Source organism: Antedon bifida, chromosome 1, assembly GCF_963402885.1.
Source record: "Antedon bifida chromosome 1, ecAntBifi1.1, whole genome shotgun sequence".
Lineage (NCBI taxonomy): Eukaryota > Metazoa > Echinodermata > Crinoidea > Comatulida > Antedonidae > Antedon > Antedon bifida.
In genome coordinates this window covers 6,673,502-6,695,530 of record NC_136226.1, presented here as the reverse complement: position 1 = coordinate 6,695,530, position 22,029 = coordinate 6,673,502, and the positions used below count along the sequence as shown (strand labels likewise).

Sequence of the window (22,029 nt, the reverse complement as noted above, 5' to 3'; positions counted from 1 at the left end):
TTTGTACCTGAAAACTGAAGAAAATAAAATAAATAAATGAAATTAAATAACATTTTGCCACGCCCATGGTTTAAGTTGTGGTGTGCAATGATGCATATCGGAGAGGAGGAGCTTCTTCTTTTTCCCCCAATGCGGAAGTGCAACTCACAACACCATGGTACACGAGTGACACGGCAAATTCAATTAAAGTTTTGATGATGAAACACGAATTATCCATTGACACATTCGGATTGGCAAGTAATGTCCTTCATGATTTTAAATGTTCGGTAGGTAATGACAGTTTCCTGCAGTACTAGCAATTAATTTCTTAGGATATTGAGGCTTTATTTTACTAGTCATGCACGGTTGTAACCTATGATATTTTTTGTTGTGTTCGGTTAATCATTTTTAGTCACGTCCATTTTGAATGGATGACTTGAGCTAGCCTACCACCCTAGCTAGGCCGTCTACTGTTGTTGCCTAGTGAAGTTCCTCTGTGCTCTATCTTCAGTCAATGCATGGATGGTCAGTCAGTCATGGGTGTACCATTTTCAAAGGTAACCAGTCATGCATTGAACGAACAATACTTAAAAGTAAAACAATTCAATCAGTAACTTCCCTTTAAAAATAATAGATTGTATTTGTTGTGTACATTTTATGATACGACATACACTTTTGCACACTTATTATGTGACCATTCTATTCTTTTTACTTAATAAATAATTTATTATACTTTATATTTATAATATAATAGAGTTGTATAGAATGGATGACTTGTAGTAGTCTAGTAAAGTCCTTGAAGTTGAGGAAGGGCACTCACAAATTTATCTTTGGAGGATTCCAATGTTGTTGATATCTTATCTGGTATAAATTGATTCGTCGTACACCTTGTATATTTAATATTATTGAATTTTATAGAAATTAACACAAAATTTATAGGTTACATAATTAAAATATGGATTAAAGTTAATTGTGCAATGAATAATTGATCGTTAATATTTGGACTTGTGTATTTTAAATAGTTTTATTTACTTTCTTCATACCCTGTACAGAGCAGATGAACAATTAACCAGCATACAATACAGTTACCATGTGCTCATTTGACTTCAGATGGTAGGCCTAGCAAAGAACAATATGGGTTAACCACATCTAATCTTAATTTACATGTAATATCATGTAATTTATTATACCATATCACATTCACATGTTCTTATTGAACTTTTAAAAAGTGATAAATTTGTAATTTGTGTCTTTCATGGCGAATGCCATTGACCTTACTCTTGATAGGTAATTAGTGAAAACAAACATAAGAAGTGTCTGTCTGCCTGATAATGTTCAATAGTGTACTAGTATCCTGGTGATTATCTTGTCTGTAGACTAAACTGATATTTATCTGTATGAAGTGTAAAGTCTGCATTGTGCCGTTAGTACCTTATTCAGGATGTCTTATTCTTATATCATTTTTTGGTGTTAAATTTTGATGAGGAAAGTTCTTAAATTTCATTTTTTTTATTGATGAGTTCAGGAAAACCACACACATGATAGATCGTATACTTCCTGGATCTTTCTTGAATGTCTGAAATGAAATGAAAAAGTTTGAAGAGTTTTTATTAGTCTTTGATTATCAGCCTTGAGCACCTTTTATGAGGTTTACTTAACTAAATATGAGGGTGGCCTCTTCAATTTACTGTACAGTATGTGTCTGTGTGATTTGAAACTGTACTGAATATATAAAAGGAACTTGTTTAGCGTTACTTCCCCTATTGGATTTTCACCCCCTCTGCCTGATTATTGTTTTAGGAATACTGTAGACGCTTTTTTTTTAATGCGGCCCAACTATAAATTTTAACTGCACTGAAGATTGAGAACTGACACATTACATAATTAAGTTTTTGAATATCCAATAATTTCTTCTACTTTTAATACTGTCTGCTATCTCCAAAGGTCACCAACCATCTACAAAGGTCAGATAATAGAATCTGTAAATCATATCGAAACTCTACCAAAGTTTAAAGTTGATTTCATTCTTTTATTGGGGAGAGGTCATTAATACAATAAAGATAATTGTTGTAAATGAGTCTGTAAAACAATGCAAATTTGTTTTCCTGCAAATTAAATTGAGGCAGGAAACAAAAGGGAAGTTGTTCGCCCTTTATGAATCACCTTGACAGAGTTTGGTAGATATTTTATAGTGCTTTCAGTACTTGCTTATCTGCGGTAAGTCTTCAAACTGACGCCCAGAATTGCTACTTTCAACACACAGGATAATTTGTGTTATAGTTTGTGGCTGTTGTGTATCATAATTGATCTGCGGTTATTTAAATTGTTGTTAAACTTATTTTTAGTTTATATTAGCGCAGTTTGCTTATTTAAAGGTAAGAAATCTTGTCGTAATTTTTGTTTAATGATTGCATTTTAAGTTTAGTAATACTGTAGTACCATCATTATTCATCATATTCTAAATAGAATGTCTACAACAGTCTTTATGATAACTAAATACATGTAAATATTATTCCATATTTGATATTTAATTAATAAATAATATATTGTTTGAAGGTTTGCAAGGGCGAAATCAAATGTTGATATCAAGTTTGCGGTACACCATGTGTATTCTCACTCCTGAGGACGATCAAAGCATATTGATCGAAACGTCGAGAAACTCAACAGTTCTTTTCAGAACTAATACATGTGGTGTACCGCAAACTTTATATCAACTATAAATAATTATATTTATCCCTACCATTTTTTAGGATTATAGTATAGTATGATAGGTATTTAGAAACTTATTTCATCCTTTAGTTTCCCAAGTATAATGTACTGTACTTAGTTTTTTGTGATCTTTTTTCTAGCAATAAACTTTATAGCTTAGCACTTGAATTGTACACTACCAACACATTGTTTCCACAGTACAGCAAGCATGGTGCTTTATAAAAGGATATCAAAACAAACATATTGTCATGCAATTCAAACTGAACACTTTGTTTATCCTTTTCCAATATGTTTGCATGTTCTAAATACACATGTTACTATGTACATTAATATTGTTGTATAGTAGGAAAGAGCTTGTAAACATTTAAAGTCCATTGTTTGTTAGCCTTGGTACCTGTGCAAGGTTAGTCCTGCTTTGGTGGTCAAACAATAGTAGAATAAGGGAAGTATATTATACCTGTCTGGCTTCATTAACTTGTTGCATTGCTTTTGAAATCACATGTTGTTTTTATTGAATTGTAATTTTTAGTAAGTATATAAGTATGTTTTTACTGTTTATGCAAGTCAGGGGCATGTATTTGAAAACCGTATCTTTACTAACTTTTATTGTGCATGGGTAGTATGGTTCCAGGTTACAATGCCTATAGCTATATCAGGTTTCTGAATGATATCAATGTTTGTTTTTCTTTTACTGATCAGCAGACAGATGTTTGTCCTGTAATAATGTACTTTATGAAATGACAAAGCAGTTAACTTGTGATTTATAGGAAATCCCTATTTTTATCTTACCAAGAATTTCATAATGTTAATTTATATTAACTAGTAGTAGTACTGCTACGACAGTAATACTAATACTGTACTGTTTGCTAACACACTGTAGTGTACAGTAAATGTTGATATTCCCACAACGAATGCAAGATAAAGTAACATTTATTATTTGTTTTACCCCCAACATCCCCCACCTTTCTTTCTCAGAAATGTGTTAATGACTTGTAGAGTATTTTTACTATAAGCCTACAGTATGTAGTTACTACTTATACAACAAACAGTAATAAATAGACTCCTATTTGTTTTGTATGATTGTAAACCACAACTTAATTTTTCTCCTAAACTTTAATGATTGCTTAGTTTTACAACAAGTCATCAGGGATTAACTATAAACAGTACATCATTCTGTAGTTGATGATACATGGCGTTACTGTAATTATTTGCTATGCCCACGGTATTAATTAGAAATCAGAGGCCTATACAAGGAAGTTGGTCATTTCTGTCTCCCTCTGTTTATCTTTAATTGAAACTAAAAACCATTTTTGTTATTTCAACGTTTACTATAAATGGTTTCGGCCTGGAACAGCCCATTTAAATATAAAAATGTGTAATAAAAAGTGTATTGGTGCTGTTTTAAATGCTGACAGTATGAGTGTTACTATCCAAATTACTGTACAATACTGTACCATTAGACATATTAAATCTGATTTATAATTAAAAATAGTAATACTAATACTTAATAGTTTTTAAAAATCAATAATACAGTTAGCTTACCTGGATAAACCGACATAGGCCTTATCCCCTTCAAGGAGAGAACATAACCCGAAAAATAAGATGTTTTCTTGAACTCCCTCCAAGAGAGTGGTATCGCCCAGCACCCATACAGTACATATATTTTTACATTTCCCAATATATTTAATTCATATGTGTATCATGTCAAACATAACTTTATAGTAAATTAGGTCACTTTCGATAATTTATTAGAACAATGTTCAATAGTACCAAAAGAAGCAGGCGCATAATATAAACAAAAATATTAAATTATTTGATTATCCTATTTCATTGAGGGATTCATCTCCATGTACATTAGCCCATTATTAATTAGACATAAAAAATGTTCTATATCACAAGGGACCACACAACCTTTATCAACAGTTTGGAACTCACATGTATGTAATTGGTCAGCCATTAAAAAAGAGAAAACAACTTTCAATTTTGTCTATATAATTATAATAATAAAGGTCAATGAACTTTTGGAATCTTAATAGGCAATGGTAATTGAATAACATCGAGTACCAATACTTGAAATATTTACATCATGTGGTATTAAATGACATTTGAGATATGCTAACCTATAGTAATGAGGGTATTGATCATCAATTATTAATTCATAGTATAGTAGGCCCGTAATAATAATACACACTTCTTAAAAGCATCTTTTTATTCCAAATGACTTGAACACTTATTGTATATTTCTTAAGCAAACTTATTCGTCTGTCTCATAGTGTTGTACTTTAAATAATAACTAAATATTTTGTGACAATTGTGTTGAAGGGAATGGACGTCTATGTGACGAGTGTATTTCCAGGAAACAGTAAACTTATTATCTCAGGGTATTCTACTGTAGATGATACAACCAGTTTGTTTGTTTGTCTACACTATCATACTTTATGCAACAAAAAAATGTGATTTACCAATATGGACATGTCATATCACTACTGTAACGGCAGTATGCGTAGACTAGCAAACAATTACGTAATTGTTGTATTTGGGTTAATTTGCATAAATGCCAGACCAGGCGACGTATAATAGAATCTCACTGGCTAGTGTGGCTAGTTGAGATGATGCCAGCGTATAGACCGGAGGTCTTAGTTATTAGTATAAATAAGTTACACTATATGAAGTACACAATAAAATATTTCGATTGTTGCATGATACTTCCGTGTTCTTTATTATGTATTAATCTCAACTCAAAGAAGTGGCCAGTGAGGCCGCAGTTACAACTACCATATTTGGGAGTATCACTACCATATTTGGGCACATCACACTTTTTTTGTCAAACTAGTTTAATAGTGTAGACAGAGCTTTACATAATACAGTATAGACCACCAGGATAAAATGTACTGCTTATTTATGCACAAAAAGAAAAACAAGTTTCATATGATTTCGGTCCAGCTTGTTTATTTATATATTATATTGTATACCACTCATATTCCTCAAGGGAATGTAGAATATTGGCAAACTGATGTAATATTGATTTAGCATTGGAATTTAATTAATTGAACAGAAGTCCCAGGGCAGGCTAAACTCTGAAATAGAAATTCTTTTAAATACCAACTGATCACTGAGTTATATGTCGTCAAAATATGCAAGCATTAAAGGACAGTATGCTGCCTCTCTGTACTGTATCAAGTCTCACTCCTTTGATGTTTTTCTCTCTCTACCAAAAAAGTCTTGAGCTTAAATATAAAACCATTGATTGAGCAATTTCAGAAATTGTCTTTTTAAGGGTTCCCTTTTTAATGGCTGATATTTCCTTGAAGAGGAAAATACCTTAGATATTACAACCCTGAAGGTTGCAAATACTATTCACCCTGGATCCATATATTATGCTGTTTTTTTGCAACATTTTTTAACACTGTTTGGCTGTTAGCAGCAGAGTACAAATCTATTAAGCTATTCACAAAAACCACTGGATAAATTTAAATTTTACATAAAATCTCAAAATCATGGTCTATTTCATGCCTAGCTTATCTGGATAAACCAACAATAGCCTCTTTCCGAAAAGAGGAATACGTCATTTGCAAATAGAATGAAAGAGTAGAGCCCTAGATAATGGTGTCATCCGTGACCTGCTCCCTCTAATTTCATTTTCATTTATCTTTTCATTTATCTTTTTATTTCGGAATATCATGGTGACATAATATTATATCCATAGCAAAAGAGAGAAAAAAAAAATCTTAATCTAACAGCTCATAGAACAAAAACAAAGATATGTAAATATATAAAGTCAATGCAACAAAGCATTCCATTGTATGTGCATTCTTGACACATTAAGAACGTGGCGATTAATGGCCATGATCAAGGAATTACTACTTGCGTTCACACGATTTTTAAAACTAAAAACAGATTTTCTAATGAACTCATCAAAGGATGGGACGTCATTTAAGACAAACATCATGCTTGCACTACAATGTCTACGCTGCTTCAGCAGCAAACGTAAGGCATTGTTATAACATACTTTCAGTGATCTCAGGGTGCTCTTATTATATCTACACCATAAGGTTGAACAGTACATGCTGACACAGTAACTCTTAAATAGATAACATTTACATCTAATGGGATCCATCCCAGAAACAGGCATCCAAGTAACAGCGGTCATAGACAACCAACACCACTGTTGGTTCATGTATTTATTTTCTGAGATGGTCACTACAGAGTCCCAAAGGACTGGTGTGTAAGTAACCTGAAAATTCAGATAGACAGCAATAATCTTCTAAGTTATTCGAGGATAACCCAGGAAATTCAATTTTAATAACTGCACCATTTGAACTTTGAAAAACAATACAAATATACTTGGTATTAAATAAAATCCACTTTTTTTTTGTTCTTTGCAGGAACGTTGCTGATAGACTAGATTGAAAAAGAAAAATTATCTTGACCAAAATGTTTTGAATGTAAACAACAATACTTGGAAAACAACTACAAACAAGGGGAGTACAAACAGTATAAGGAAGGGATTAGCAATATTAATAATTTTAACTTGAACTTTTACTATTACTATACATCATGGGTGATTTATGGATATGTTTTGGATGCTGTGTTGCCCAGCAACCGCCTTCATCCGTAAGTAATTCAATTTTTATTTGTTATTTAATTAATCTATGTGGTATTGTGTTATATTCAGTATTTTATGCGTTTAGATTTATACAATTGCAACAGTACAAAGACATTTTTGTATATGGTTCAATATACCATTAGTACAGTACTTGGTGTGTTGATCCTTGTGCGTCTTATCTCAACCTATACTGGGATTGCAGGTGAAGCATCAGAGAGAGCATTTGCCAGGCCTTGTCTTTTTAAAATTGTAGGTGTGCTACAAATTGCACTCCTCAATACATTCAGGGGTGCTGTAGGTGTGCTACAAATTGCACTCCTCAATAAATTCAGGGGTGCTGTAGGTGTGCCGTTTGTATTTTGGTGTGTAGAAGTTAATACCAAATTTAAGTGTGTTATAAATCGCACACCTCAAGGGCAGTTTAGGAGTGTGTTAGGTGAGTGATCACACTCGCTCACCTCAAAAGAAAAGGCCTGTTTGCCCTACAAAATGAAGTGAGACCGGTGCTGTACTGTACTATAATAACAATGTCACCAAAAATATATTGTACTTTTTCTAAATCCAATTAAAAAGTAATACCCTCTGTAGCCTACAACTACAATACATTTTAGGTAATATTTTTATACACCATATTTATTACCGGTTGGGAGCCAATTTATATCTGGCAAAACCAGCTTTTGAGAGAACATTGCACGGATTATATGTACTGTAAACTTACAAATAGTGAAGAGTCATTGTAAAAATATCAACATGTGTTTAAGAATCATCCATGGAGTGAAAGTGAAAATCAAATAGAAGGTTAATAACTTTCAAGTGATATTTTCCTTTTGAAAATAAATGTGGCCTTTGATTTTTAATTTTACAAAGTAATACAGTACAAATTAAATTGCAAATATTGTGCCATATTATGACCTTGTCACAAACATACAAGCATTGGTAATACTGTATGTGTGTTTTTGAAAAAAAAACTGTGTGCCTGTTGATACAGTATTTAAAACTGTTGTATATGAAAAAAAAATTGATTTCAAATCCTTCGCCATTAGAGAAGATAGTTGAACAATAATAATTGTACACAATGTATTTTTTGTTTATTTATTAGCAATTACATTTTTTTTTATAGAAAACAGTAGTTTCGATATTATTTTAGATTATCAAAGACCGGAGAATAAAGAAGATGGGTGTTAACTGTTGTGTGGATATTATAATTAATATTACATTATGGTTTATGACTCATAAGACATTTTTTCTTCCCTCTCTCTATTCTTGTACAGTGCTGTATACAGTATCATAAAAAACTCCTTTTATTAGGTGATCATTTAGAATAAAATGATCACCTATTGTTATTGTATAAAATCTTTATTATTATTTTTTTTTTTCTTTTTATTGTTTCTGTACACTATTTTGTGTAACAATTATCTCAAAAAGTTTAATGTCAATGATTACAAAAATTTCAGAATATCTTTCAAATAATATAACTTAATCCTAATAAGCTTTCCAGCGTGATCACTCATCCGTGACGACATTTATACGCCATTTTGCGAAATCACATTATCAATCATATCTCCATAATTCATTATCACATATTAATGAAATTCACTACACGTAAACTTCAGATCAAGGGTAAAAATATTAGCAAATAAAAACGCACGCGCACGTAGGTTCATGCGCGTGATATCGCGCGTTAAAAATTTAAAACGCTCAAAATTAAGTTTTGATCAATTTAGAGCATGAATTAGGCCATTTGCGTGTTTCAAAAAATTACTGCGCAAAAATGCGTTTTTGCGTGCGCGATACTTAAAAAGCGTAAAAAACATGAATTTGTTTTACAAATCTCATTCTACTCACCATCCTTAGTACATTCACCAAATTTGAGTCAGTTCCGACTTAAAATAACGCTATACGAGCACGTTAAAAATGACAAAGTGCGCACATTAATTTTACGAAAGTTCTGAAAATGGTGAAAAATAGGTCTTTTTTAAAATGAAAATAATTCTTCAGAATGCAAGATGACCCCCGATTTTTTTAACTTATTCTGGAAGCCATTGAGTTGTAGATATGAATTCATGTACACATTTTACGTACAAAATGTTTTGACGTCATCAAATGGCCACTTGAATTTAAAAATTAGGATTTGTTATCTTTTTGTGTAGATTATCACATTCAACAGAGCGCATCTTGGTTATGTGTGCTCGAATTTCGCACAACTTTCAGTATGTGCTTGCTTAATTAATTATCTTTATCATGAGTTGACACTATCTTCATTTTAATGACGTCATCACGCGTAAAAACTTGAATAACGTAGGCCGTGTAATTTCACCTTCGCAGTAAATTTGAATATCTTACAGCTCTTCAGAATTGAAGGTTACCTTGATGATTATAATTTATTATGAAAGCTGATGAAATGTAGATATTAATTCATATAAAAATTAAGCCTATCGGATGTTGTGACGTTAACATATGGCCAGTTGAAGTGAAAAAGTAGTTTTTTCATATTTTTCGTCAAAGTTATACACAATTCAAAGAGCGCGCACAGCGCTTCTACGTGCCAAATTTTTTTCCAAATCTTATATTTTTTTGCTCAATTAATTATCTTTCGAAATTGTCATCTTAAAGTTTAGTTTGATAACGTCATCATGCCAAAAAATTAGAACATGTGTGTCCCGTAATTTCGCCTATGCTACACTGTATATAGATATACAGTATATACTGTACATATTGTATATGGCATATAGGCACAACTCAGCACTATAAGCATATAATAGGATGGCATACATCAACATTTTCCGATCGTATGTTAACGTACGTGCATGTTTAAAAAAAATTTATTTCAGTAAAATGATAAAAATGATCACCTATAATTCGTCAAAGTGACGAATTAAATTCTAGTTGTTATTTTCATTTTGTCAACATCATACTGTAAAAATGATTAAAACCATACCAAAAACGGGATTTGTTGTTATTACTTGGACATGTTTTCTCGGACATGAGACACATGTGCGTCAATCTAAAGGAAGTCATTAAAGTACTTGTGTAAATCCACATGTTGCAAAAATAAAATAAATGATTCAACAAATAAAATCTTGCTTCCTTCAGAAATATTTTATTTATCCAGCTTAAAATCCGCCCCTGGAAAATATGACATTTGAAATATCTTTGTTTATACATCTATGATATTTGAACTTGAATAAAGTGAAAATATTGAATTGTTTTTATAGTACTTTGGTATTTTGGTGATAAAGTTGAAGTGTACTTTTTGAGGATGGATTGACTACTAGTACTATAGTGTCAGCTTCTATCCTTCATCCAAACTAAAGTGGAACTGAAGTTTAGTCACATACATCTCATTCATGTTATTAAAATGATTATAATCTCAATTTGTTAATTACTGTATTTTGAATGAGTGTATGTCTGAGGTGTTTATACTGTACTGTACATCCTGTACAGTAACTTCTAGACAATTACGCACATTTTCCTTGCCATTTGATTGGTTGATTTCATATCACATGACTCTCAATAGTTTAATGGTTCAATTTAATGGTTAGTATCAGAATAGGTTTATTGCACAGTAACATTTATATTTAATAGTACTATTGCACTTTTACCTTTTGTAACCATTTAAAGATTTTCTTAGGCTGGTGGCTGTGTGTGTTTGAAAACCGACCTGTAGTGTACACTTTCAATATAATGTTCTGCTCTGCGGCCAATTTCGAAGCACTGCGTTTTTGAATGACCTAGACTTCCTTCGACATTGATTCAAGATGGAAGCAGCCAATTTGTTTAGTAAAAGTTTACTTACACTAGTTAGAACAACATAAATAATGTTTGTATTCATTGAAGTGTATTTCCATTTGTTGAGAGCTTGACTGACTGTCATAAACCTGACTCCACCTCCATCCTTGTTAAATAATTCAGTCAATTCATAAATATTCTCTTTTCTATTCATCATTCATTATTAGGTGATCATTTAGAATAAAATGATCACCTATTGTTATTGTATAAAATCTTTATTATTATTTTTTTTTTTCTTTTTATTGTTTCTGTACACTATTTTGTGTAACAATTATCTCAAAAAGTTTAATGTCAATAATTACAAAAATTTCAGAATATCTTTCAAATAATATAACTTAATCCTAATAAGCTTTCCAGCGTGATCACTCATCCGTGACGACATTTATACGCCATTTTGCGAAATCACATTATCAATCATATCTCCATAATTCATTATCACATATTAATGAAATTCACTACACGTAAACTTCAGATCAAGGGTAAAAATATTAGCAAATAAAAACGCACGCGCACGTAGGTTCATGCGCGTGATATCGCGCGTTAAAAATTTAAAACGCTCAAAATTAAGTTTTGATCAATTTAGAGCATGAATTAGGCCATTTGCGTGTTTCAAAAAATTACTGCGCAAAAATGCGTTTTTGCGAGCGCGATACTTAAAAAGCGTAAAAAACATAAATTTTTTTTACAAATCTCATTCTACTCACCATCCTTAGTACATTCACCAAATTTGAGTCAGTTCCGACTTAAAATAACGCTATACGAGCACGTTAAAAATGACAAAGTGCGCACATTAATTTTACAAAAGTTCTGAAAATGGTGAAAAATAGGTCTTTTTTAAAATGAAAATAATTCTTCAGAATGCAAGATGACCCCCGATTTTTTTAACTTATTCTGGAAGCCATTGAGTTGTAGATATGAATTCATGTACACATTTTACGTACAAAATGTTTTGACGTCATCAAATGGCCACTTGAATTTAAAAATTAGGATTTGTTATCTTTTTGTGTAGATTATCACATTCAACAGAGCGCATCTTGGTTATGTGTGCTCGAATTTCGCACAACTTTCAGTATGTGCTTGCTTAATTAATTATCTTTATCATGAGTTGACACTATCTTCATTTTAATGACGTCATCACGCGTAAAAACTTGAATAACGTAGGCCGTGTAATTTCACCTTCGCAGTAAATTTGAATATCTTACAGCTCTTCAGAATTGAAGGTTACCTTGATGATTATAATTTATTATGAAAGCTGATGAAATGTAGATATTAATTCATATAAAAATTAAGCCTATCGGATGTTGTGACGTTAACATATGGCCAGTTGAAGTGAAAAAGTAGTTTTTTCATATTTTTCGTCAAAGTTATACACAATTCAAAGAGCGCGCACAGCGCTTCTACGTGCCAAATTTTTTTCCAAATCTTATATTTTTTTGCTCAATTAATTATCTTTCGAAATTGTCATCTTAAAGTTTAGTTTGATAACGTCATCATGCCAAAAAATTAGAACATGTGTGTCCCGTAATTTCACCTATGCTACACTGTATATAGATATACAGTATATACTGTACATATTGTATATGGCATATAGGCACAACTCAGCTCTATAAGAATATAATAGGATGGCATACATCAACATTTTCCGATCGTATGTTAACGTACGTGCATGTTTAAAAAAAAATCAGTAAAATGATAAAAATGATCACCTATAATTCGTCAAAGTGACGAATTAAATTCTAGTTTGTATACTATTGTTGTAGTAAGTATGCAGAGAAAATATTTGGTTGATTTACTGATGATTGTAAAGAGATTTTTATCTGTAAAGTGCTTCTCTGGCTGACAGATTAGTAGTATTAAGGAAGAAGTTGACAAATATTTAGCTTTATACAATGATGTTTTTTGTTAACAAATTCCACATAATGACACTCTGACAGGCACAATACAGTTTTCAACATAGCTGTCTGCATAGGTCAATAGTTCATGTTGGAAACTTTATTATACAATTTATCAGGAAATTGCATAAAAACTGAAAATGTTGTGAAATTTAAAGATTAATATGTCAAACCTGTGGATGTCTGCCGTTGTTGCCTTCTATATGTGGAAAATCTATTGAAAAAAACATTTTACATGATCATAAACAACTTTTGTTAAACTGGAACTTTTTAAATAGAATTTTAGTACACAACGCTTGGCAGAATTTACAATTGGAAAATTATACTTAATATTATTTATTTTGGTTTTTTATTGTATTTATTATTAGGAGAGTGATGGTCAAATTACCTACTTGTACAGTAATGACCATAGTGTACTGTAGTAGTAACAAACTGTCTAACAAATGATTTCATAAAGATCATAAACTTTTTACAATCTAGACAGTAATGACGTTTGTTTCTGCAGAAACTCTTTACGTACGTCATGTTTCATGTACCATAACATTTTTCAACTTGGTCGTAAAACTAATTCGCTGTTTGAAAGGAAATTCCTTTAGTGTGCATTTCCGATTATCTGTTTTAAATTATCTAAGCCTTTAATACTTTTTCTATATCACCTATTATAGAAATATCAATTCAAAATTGCTATCTCAATTCACAATAGACCTTGGAATCGCTGATATCCCTGTTTAAAAAATAGTGGTTTCCAGTTGAACTGATTTACATATGTTTCCTTCTGGCCTATGATTCATTTCAAACGAAGGTAGTCACGATAAAGACTGCGTAATCAGTTTGCTGACAGAACTAAAGACAGAAGACAGTGATTGTTTTGAGGTTTTATTAGGACTACTAAAACAGTACAGTATAAATAAGGACAATTAAATATTTCTGTTACGGATATTTTTTACTTGGATTTATTTTGTGATAATGGACTGGTTAAGTAGACTGTGGTCCAGGCATCATACCCCTAGGCCTCAGGTTAGTAAGGTAAAATTGTTTTATTAATATTAGCCTATATTATAATTATTATAGTATGAAATGGCGTTTGTTTCTAGCCTACTGTAAATTGTAATTATTTATAGTATCATTTTAGTTTTCATTTTTAGTTTTGTATGTGAAATATCTTTGCCCTGAATATACAGTGCAACAAAAAACATTTATATACTGTTTTTGATGAAAATATAATTCAAATCACAAGTAAAATCAATGATCTCATGATCAATAAGAACAATCAATTCATATGATACAACGATTGTATTGTTCTTGTTGATTATGTCGTCATTTGATTGGACTTGAAGACAGTATACAGTTACAAAGAAATAATATTTGTTGTGAAATATAAATTTTGGAAACATTTGAATTAGAGATATTACATGTTATCTCTTAGTGTACGTGAATTCTGTAATCTGATTGGTCAATGTGTATGAGATATAATTCCGTATAACGCCCATTTACTCAGTCAAGCGGATCAGAAGGGTAATATATCCCGTATTACCTGTTTGATGTTTCTACGCGCGTTGTTTATGTATTGTATTTTTATCGTTGAGCGCATGCGTAGTTGTGATTTCAACCATCGAATATTTATCTAAGAGATAAAATCGTTGCACCCTGCTTGTTCTTACGAAATACGGGAAATATCTACATTCTGGTTCCATATTCCATTCGGCCTCATGGAATATGGAACCAGAACGTAGATATTTCCCGTATTCCGTGAACAAGCAGAGTGTAACTAATATTATCAACTTATATGGAATATCAAATATGACAATTTCTCAGACCTTGTCTTTTACCTTGACTTGACAATAGTAAAAATGATTGGCTGTTACTAACTGCTACCTTGTCTTTCCTATCATGCATTACCACCAATCACTAAGTACCAGCAGGATTTGCTACATTAGCCTATAGTTGTTTCAAACCTAAAGTACAAGCTCTGGTTAAAACAACAATCCAAGTCAACGCACCTGGCAGATGTAGTTAATACATTCACTTAGAAAAAATCTATTCCAGTTAAAAACTTCTCCATTTACAGACTAAAAGCATAGTTAAAGTTAGAAAATAATGTTATTTTAGGCTCAGATTTCAAGATCAGAGAAACATATAGTACAGTACTATTTTTTTCCAGTTAAAAACGTCTCCATTTAGATACTAAAAGCATAGTTAAAGTTAGAAAATAATGTTATTTTAGGCTCAGATTTCAAGATCGGAGAAACATAGTACAGTATTATTTTGAGATTATCAATGCTACATTAAAATTTGTCTGAAATTAATTAGACTAATAAATCTAAATCTGTTACCAAATCTAAATCTGTTACCAAATCTTTGCCTTTTATTTTAAACATTACTGGCACTACAGTATGACTCAGTTCTGTGCCAGTGTTGTCGCATGATCTATGCACATTATACATACAGTACTGTAATATGCCGCAGTTGTCTGCCTAAATCTCTCAAGGGGATTGACTTGACGCAGGTACAATACAGCCAAATACAGGCCTCATAATTTATGTGTTGTTATTAATATCATTGTTAATGTTAGGTGTAGTATAAGGTCACAATGTGTCTGGAGTCATACTTTACAAAGGCATGTGAAAACTATTTAACTCGTTTTCTCCTTTCAATTTATAAATTGTTTAGTACTGTATCCAGGTATCTGGATTTCACCTGAACAATGCCTTTTTATTTGTTGATAGCCTATTGTAGTACTACAATCAACTTTTCCAAAATTAGTCTCCAATGGTATTGGATATTTGCCCCAAACTAAAATTTCCAATTTTCAAAATAAACATTACAGTATTACAGTACTACTATAGCTTAGTTTCAACTTTATTTTGAGCGTCTTAAAGTGTCATCTAGACATTATTTTATTTTGAGCGTCTTAAAGTGTCATCCAGACATTATTTTATTTTTAGCGTATTAGAGTGTCATCCAGAGATATTAATTAGAGCCAAATCGTAGTTTCCATGTTGATACCATTGTCACTGTCGGATTCACAATAATATTAATTAACACCTTATTTAATTTTGCATTTTTTTTACAGAAGAGGAGGCGACACATCGACAGAAGTATGATAGGGCTTCCAACAGATTTTAGGCACACAGGTCATATAGGATCAGGAGAAATGTCCACCTCTGGTAATCAAGGAGTAAGTCTTAAGCTCTGTCTACACTATCAAACTAGTTTGACAAAAAAAGTATGATGTGCTCAAATATGTAGTCATATGACATCATCATGTCCATATAATTATGGGCACATCACATTTTTTTGCGCCACATAAAGTTTGTTAGTGTAGATAAAGTTTAAAGGAATGTATTATAGGGTTTATGTACTTTCTTTTTGAGAAGAAGGATAAATTTCACATCATCCCCTAATAAAAGCAGTAAAAAAGAAAGAAAAATATAAAGTTAATGCTTTCTGACGAGTATTATATTACCATCTAATACAAAATAAAATAATTTTTTTTTTGTTAAAATAAATTAATAAGCAAATTTAATATAATACTAATTCAGGTACATTTATTATCCAAAAAAAGATGAACAATGCCACAAATAGCCAGAATGCTGAAACCGTAACATTTTACAATACAAAAGTTAAAATATATGCATATGTAAAAATGTGTAGGCAATTAAATATAAAAACAGTTAACAACATTCAAACAAAACTTATACGTATAAAATATATTAGCAGAATTGAAAATAATTAAGTGAAATAGAGGTAGTAAATTTCGTAACTGCTATTATTAATAGTGACCTGTATATCATGACACAGCTTTATGTTTTAATGCAGGTATGATATCAATCTTAATACTTGCAAAACAAGACCATGTGACTTGACTCACTTCCTATCAGCATTCGAGTCTGTGAATTTCATAATTTAAAATCATACATGAAAATTAATTAATTAAGTATAAAATCATTCATTATTTCTATTACAACCAATTATCTATGTTAATTAACTTCCTGTAGTTACTAGTCAACATTATGTGTAAAATCAAACAATTTTGCCTGCCGGTTGGGAAACTCCCTGTGTGTAAGTTACTATAGTAGATACAGTAATCATACTTTATTTATGACAAGTTATTTCAGTGACCATGCACAAACAATATAGATATTATTTAGAACAATACTGTAATATACTCAACATATGAATGATTCAACTGGATTTACTGACATAAAATTGGGTGGGGCATTGCAAAGGTTTTAACATCGTCAGGTACTTGACTTAATAACATCCTGAGAGTACATGGCCCAGAAGTAAATAACGTTTAACACTCCTACTAGTTATTTAACCTAAATAGGCAAGGTACACACACTTGTTCAGATTAACTTGTAAACTTTGGTCTTTTTCATAAGTATCCTTGCACAGCCGTATGTTCCCCTGACTTTTGTTTTGTCTGTTCTTTTTGATGTAAAGTTTTCCATTTTGTTTAAATCGATATTTTTGATGGATATAATATGATATTTTCAGTATAATAATATATTTATTGTATAATTCAACTAATTCAAAAGTTGCAATATCAGCTAAATTTAACATAATTTTCATGATTCTTTTTTGAACTTTTCTTAATAAAAGTTAGAATACCTACAGTTAATAATAATATAAAGATTTAAAGAAATATTAATATGAGAATTTTATCGATAACATGTCTTAAAGGTAAAACAAACAGGTTCACTGTATGTTTGTATTCAGGCAAAGTCTCTTGTCTGAAAAGGGTACTTCAAAAGGTGGCTACAGGCTTGGCTTCCACAACAACTCAATATCAGAAGTTCCTGTATCTTAGTTAACTAATCTCTTCTGACTGTTAAATTGTATTGCCAAAAAAAAAAAGGAATTAAAATTAATGTTTGATCCATGAAATATTATTTATTGTCTTTCAGTTAAATGCATTACAAACTCAGATGAGTTCAAAAGGTGGTTATGAATATAATATGCCAGTTGCCGTAGAGATTCGTGGTGTTGAAATCGCAGTAGGCGGAGGAGACCAGAACTAGGTATTATTTGCTAAAATTTAAAGCTTAGCATTCTCAACCATCCTGACAACATAATGATAGCATTGTCTTGGTGACAGCAAGTACAGTAGTTGTGATTTATTTGAAGTCAAATCAAATAATAGAATTAACCTTTGACATTGCCTGCCATAGAACCATGGCATCAAATACAGTACTATATTCCAGTGGTAATATTGGCAAAAGAATTAGAGAAACCAACGCATTTCAGATCAATTTTGACCCAATTAGGCTGTAATAATATAAACCAGAATTAAACTAAAGACTATCTTTTAGTGGTAAAAACATTTCCCTGAAAAGTTACTTCCAAAGCCCTATCTATACTATCAAAGTTTATGTGACAAAAAACTGTGATGTGCCCATATATTGACATAGTGATGTCATATCACTACCATAGTTGAACATATCACTACCATATTTGGGCACATCATATCAAACTAGTTTGATAGTGCAGATAGAGCTTTAGAGGTGTCTCAAAGGAGATTCACTACATTTTAATATTTGTTGTTAATTTCTACAATATAAATAATACTATCTACTTTTTATTTCTTGCAGTGAGAATTGTAGTATTAAAGACATTGTACAGACAATTCATTGTAAATAAAAGAAGACTTTTATGATAATTTTAGAGAAAACAAAATGTCTTCCAAGTTAAAAACAAGTTTGGCAGAAAATCAAAGAGTTTGCAATGAAAACTGCTTGTCTGCATTGTGACCAAAGTTTTGGGGAAAAAAATGGCGATATCAATGCATCATTGGATTTCTTGCTTGAACGATTATGAACGGATTATTTACTAGCAGTTTTCTGAAGTTGATTTTAAATTGGAATTTAATGACAATCAGTAAGAATTCAAGACGTTTTGAGAATAAAATGATGTTATAGTTATTGGGCTAACAGCACACAGATGGTAGCCAGTACAGTACAAGCATGCTTGCTTACTGCTACAAAAACACAACACTTTGCACGGCCGGAGAAGACCATCCTAAATGATATACTTTTAAATATTCTTGTTAATTGAATCTATTTTAAATGGGCAGTTTTTTAACTAACCTTAACCCTCGAATATTTGAATGTCACTAAGACACAAATGACAAAATTTGTGTGAACCCCGTCCAAATGCCTGAGATGTATTTAACACACTGTTGTTTCTACATTGTAGTCTTGCTGTATGTTAAATTCTATGTTTAAAAATTATTTTTGTTATGTATATTATACACTTATTCTGTGCTCTTTTATCTAAAAAAATCTCCTATGCTCTAAATGACTTTATAATAGTTATATATATATATATATTTTATTATTGCCTAATGCTTTTGAAATTGCAATATCTTTAGTATTAATCAGAGGTGAGTTTGTCAAGTTCAGAAACGTGAGTAAAGGATGGTGTGAAGTCATGTGACATCAAAGCAAATCATAAGGCTAAATTATGAATATATTTATTTAAACTATAAACAAAAATAAATTCCCGGGTAAAATTTGTTAAGGCAGAAATCATAAATAATGCTTTATTTTCTATGTTACATAATAACAAGATAGCCGACTTAAATATAAACTGAACCTAAAACACAATCTCTCATTCAAAATATCATCAAAGATTTTGATGGGATTCGAAACACAGGACTTCAGCTTCACAAACTGAGGTCTATACCATTTAGCTACACAGCTTGCATTGACACAACCTATTTGATCTACTGTACAGTATGTCCATATAGTACCCCTATAATATCCTAATTTAATCCATAACTAATCTCATAAATTATTAATTTCTGCCTCGGATATCCAGCATAAAACGTTTTTCTGCCAGGTCAGGGTTCAGATACTCTCGGAAACTCACATTTCAAATCATTTTGACCCTCTCTCTGAAAGACATTTGCATGCAATATCCCATAAAAAAAGAAATCATTTATATTGCGGTTTTTCTAAACATGTGATATTGTTCATCATGGTTGTTCAAATTACAATTAGTGGTTTTGATGTAATTTCCTTTTTATAATAGACATTTTTTTCCCACCAGTATAAAGCATAAAACTTTGGAACATATTTTTTCAAGTTCTCAAATGAGATTTTTTACATTATGCTCTCAATTTATCATTTTATTTATTGCACATTCTCTAAAAGTCAGAAAATGTTTTTGTATTAACAAAGCCTCATTATTCATGCTTGATAGTTCATTCAGGAAGTGACTACTGAGCTGTTCAAGTTTCGCATCGTGTCATTGTTCAGGTATTATAGTTGATTTAAATTGCGTGGTTGTTGTTATCTATGCCTGTAAGAGTGTAATCTAGATATTAGGAAAAGGCGTGGCAGGTATGAATGCGAGTGTAAATTGTTGAAAGATGGAAAACTTGTAGTCCTTTTTGATTTTTTTTGATTTTTGAAAATAAAACATTACATAAGATATATGAAGATAAATATATTAAGAATTTTATGACCACTCCCTAAAGCCTGTTTTTCACTATGCAAATTTATTTGTGCGAGTATAACATTCTTGAGCTCTGATTGGTTGTGCATATTTTCACATCACAAAAAAGTAGATATTAATGTCTATAAACCAATATTTTTTACTTGTACGAAACAATTTGCCTAGTGGAAAACGAGCCTGAATACATTGCATGTTTTTATCTTGTTTTAAGAATGTACAAAATTTATGTCTAAATATAATTTCATTTCTATGTAGCAGAAATGTTCTGTAAAATTTGTGTATTATTTTCATTGTTATATTATTGTTTTTATTTTCATATTGGTATTATAATGAACAAGTTATATTACTGGTATGAGTATTTTGATGAACATGGCTGAAAGCTAACAAAGTAGTGTATACTTTTATTGCCAAATTGTAAACAAATTCCCATACACTACTTTTTTAGGTTCCTCCTGTAGATCAACTCAAACTGAGTGGTCGGTCAGTGTGAACTATTTTGATGAACATGGCTGAAAGCTTACAAAGTAGTGTATACTTTTATTGCAAAATGGAAAACAAATTCCCATACACTGCTTTTTTAGGTTCCTCCTGTAGATCAACTCAAACCGAGTGATCGGTCAGTGTGAACTATTTTGATGAACATGGCTGAAAGCTTACAAAGTAGTGTATACTTTTATTGCAAAATGGAAAACAAATTCCCATACACTGCTTTTTTAGGTTCCTCCTGTAGATCAACTCAAACTGAGTGATCGGTCAGTGTGAACGGGAGGGGTATCGTTCTTAGCATCAGTCTGGCCAACTAACTATTTTCACATGTCTAAAGTGAATTATGGCCGATCAGAATGATCAATTTGATGAAAATAGCATTGTGTATTTGTGTCTATTCTACTACTGTGCCTTAATTATTACATGTACTGTATGTAGTACAGTACATACAAATGTTATTTTCGGATTCCTCAAACTAAATAGATTTTAAATGTAAATTAAAGTCTTTTAAATGAGTAAGCATTTACAGTTTAAAATCATGTATAATCATTCTTTGATAAAAACATTTTAAATGGCATATTCATTGTTGAATTTTAATGAAATGTTTTATCACGCAAATTATTTTTTTTTTGGTTTAACAAAGAATATATTTTATTATTAAATTGAATAAAGCCGCAGCCATAGAGTAATCTGGTAGTAAAGCATCTAGAATTGAGTCTGATAGTGTGGTTATACCAATGTCTTTCTCATGTAATTTATTTATTAATAGTTATTCAGGATGGTATATTTTCTGCACATTGTAAAATAATAATAATATTCAAGTTGTGCTGTTAGGAGGCCAATACAACATGATCAATTCTTTACAAGGCTGTGCCAGTTATTATCAACATTTAGCTTGGAAGATTTCTTTTTTTAAGTTGAAAATAGGATACTAAAATTTATTTACAGATTTTTTTTATATGTGAATAAAGTACTATGCTAGTTAATGGAAGCTTGTTACGTTTTTTTATATTATTACAGACATGCAAAATATTAGTGCTTCTCTTCTGCTCACCTAATCTTATATGAGGTTGAAGTCTAAAAGAATCATTTGGTTAAAGAGGTATT

At 31.1% G+C, this 22,029-nt stretch overlaps 1 protein-coding gene across 5 annotated transcripts; it reads left to right on the top strand.

The window, feature by feature from the left end:
• Positions 1 to 160: 160 nt before the first annotated feature.
• Positions 161 to 21,908, top strand: LOC144839760 (CDC42 small effector protein 2-like). Of its 5 annotated transcripts, none has more exons than XM_078695260.1 (5): positions 161 to 266; positions 7,074 to 7,302; positions 16,049 to 16,153; positions 17,886 to 17,999; positions 18,570 to 21,908. In XM_078695260.1, the coding sequence occupies exons 2-4, from the start codon at positions 7,246 to 7,248 to the stop codon at positions 17,997 to 17,999; spliced, it is 276 nt and encodes a 91-aa protein (XP_078551386.1). In that variant the 5' UTR covers positions 161 to 266; positions 7,074 to 7,245; the 3' UTR covers positions 18,570 to 21,908. The 5 variants fall into 5 exon arrangements, 4 of the variants coding, with proteins under 4 accessions (XP_078551386.1, XP_078551376.1, XP_078551394.1 ...); XR_013611782.1 differs by lacking the exons at positions 161 to 266; positions 7,074 to 7,302 and adding an exon at positions 15,373 to 15,481 and having other exon boundaries at positions 18,570 to 20,785; positions 20,922 to 21,908; XM_078695250.1 differs by lacking the exons at positions 161 to 266; positions 7,074 to 7,302 and adding an exon at positions 13,755 to 14,001.
• The last annotated feature ends 121 nt before the right edge of the window (positions 21,909 to 22,029 follow it).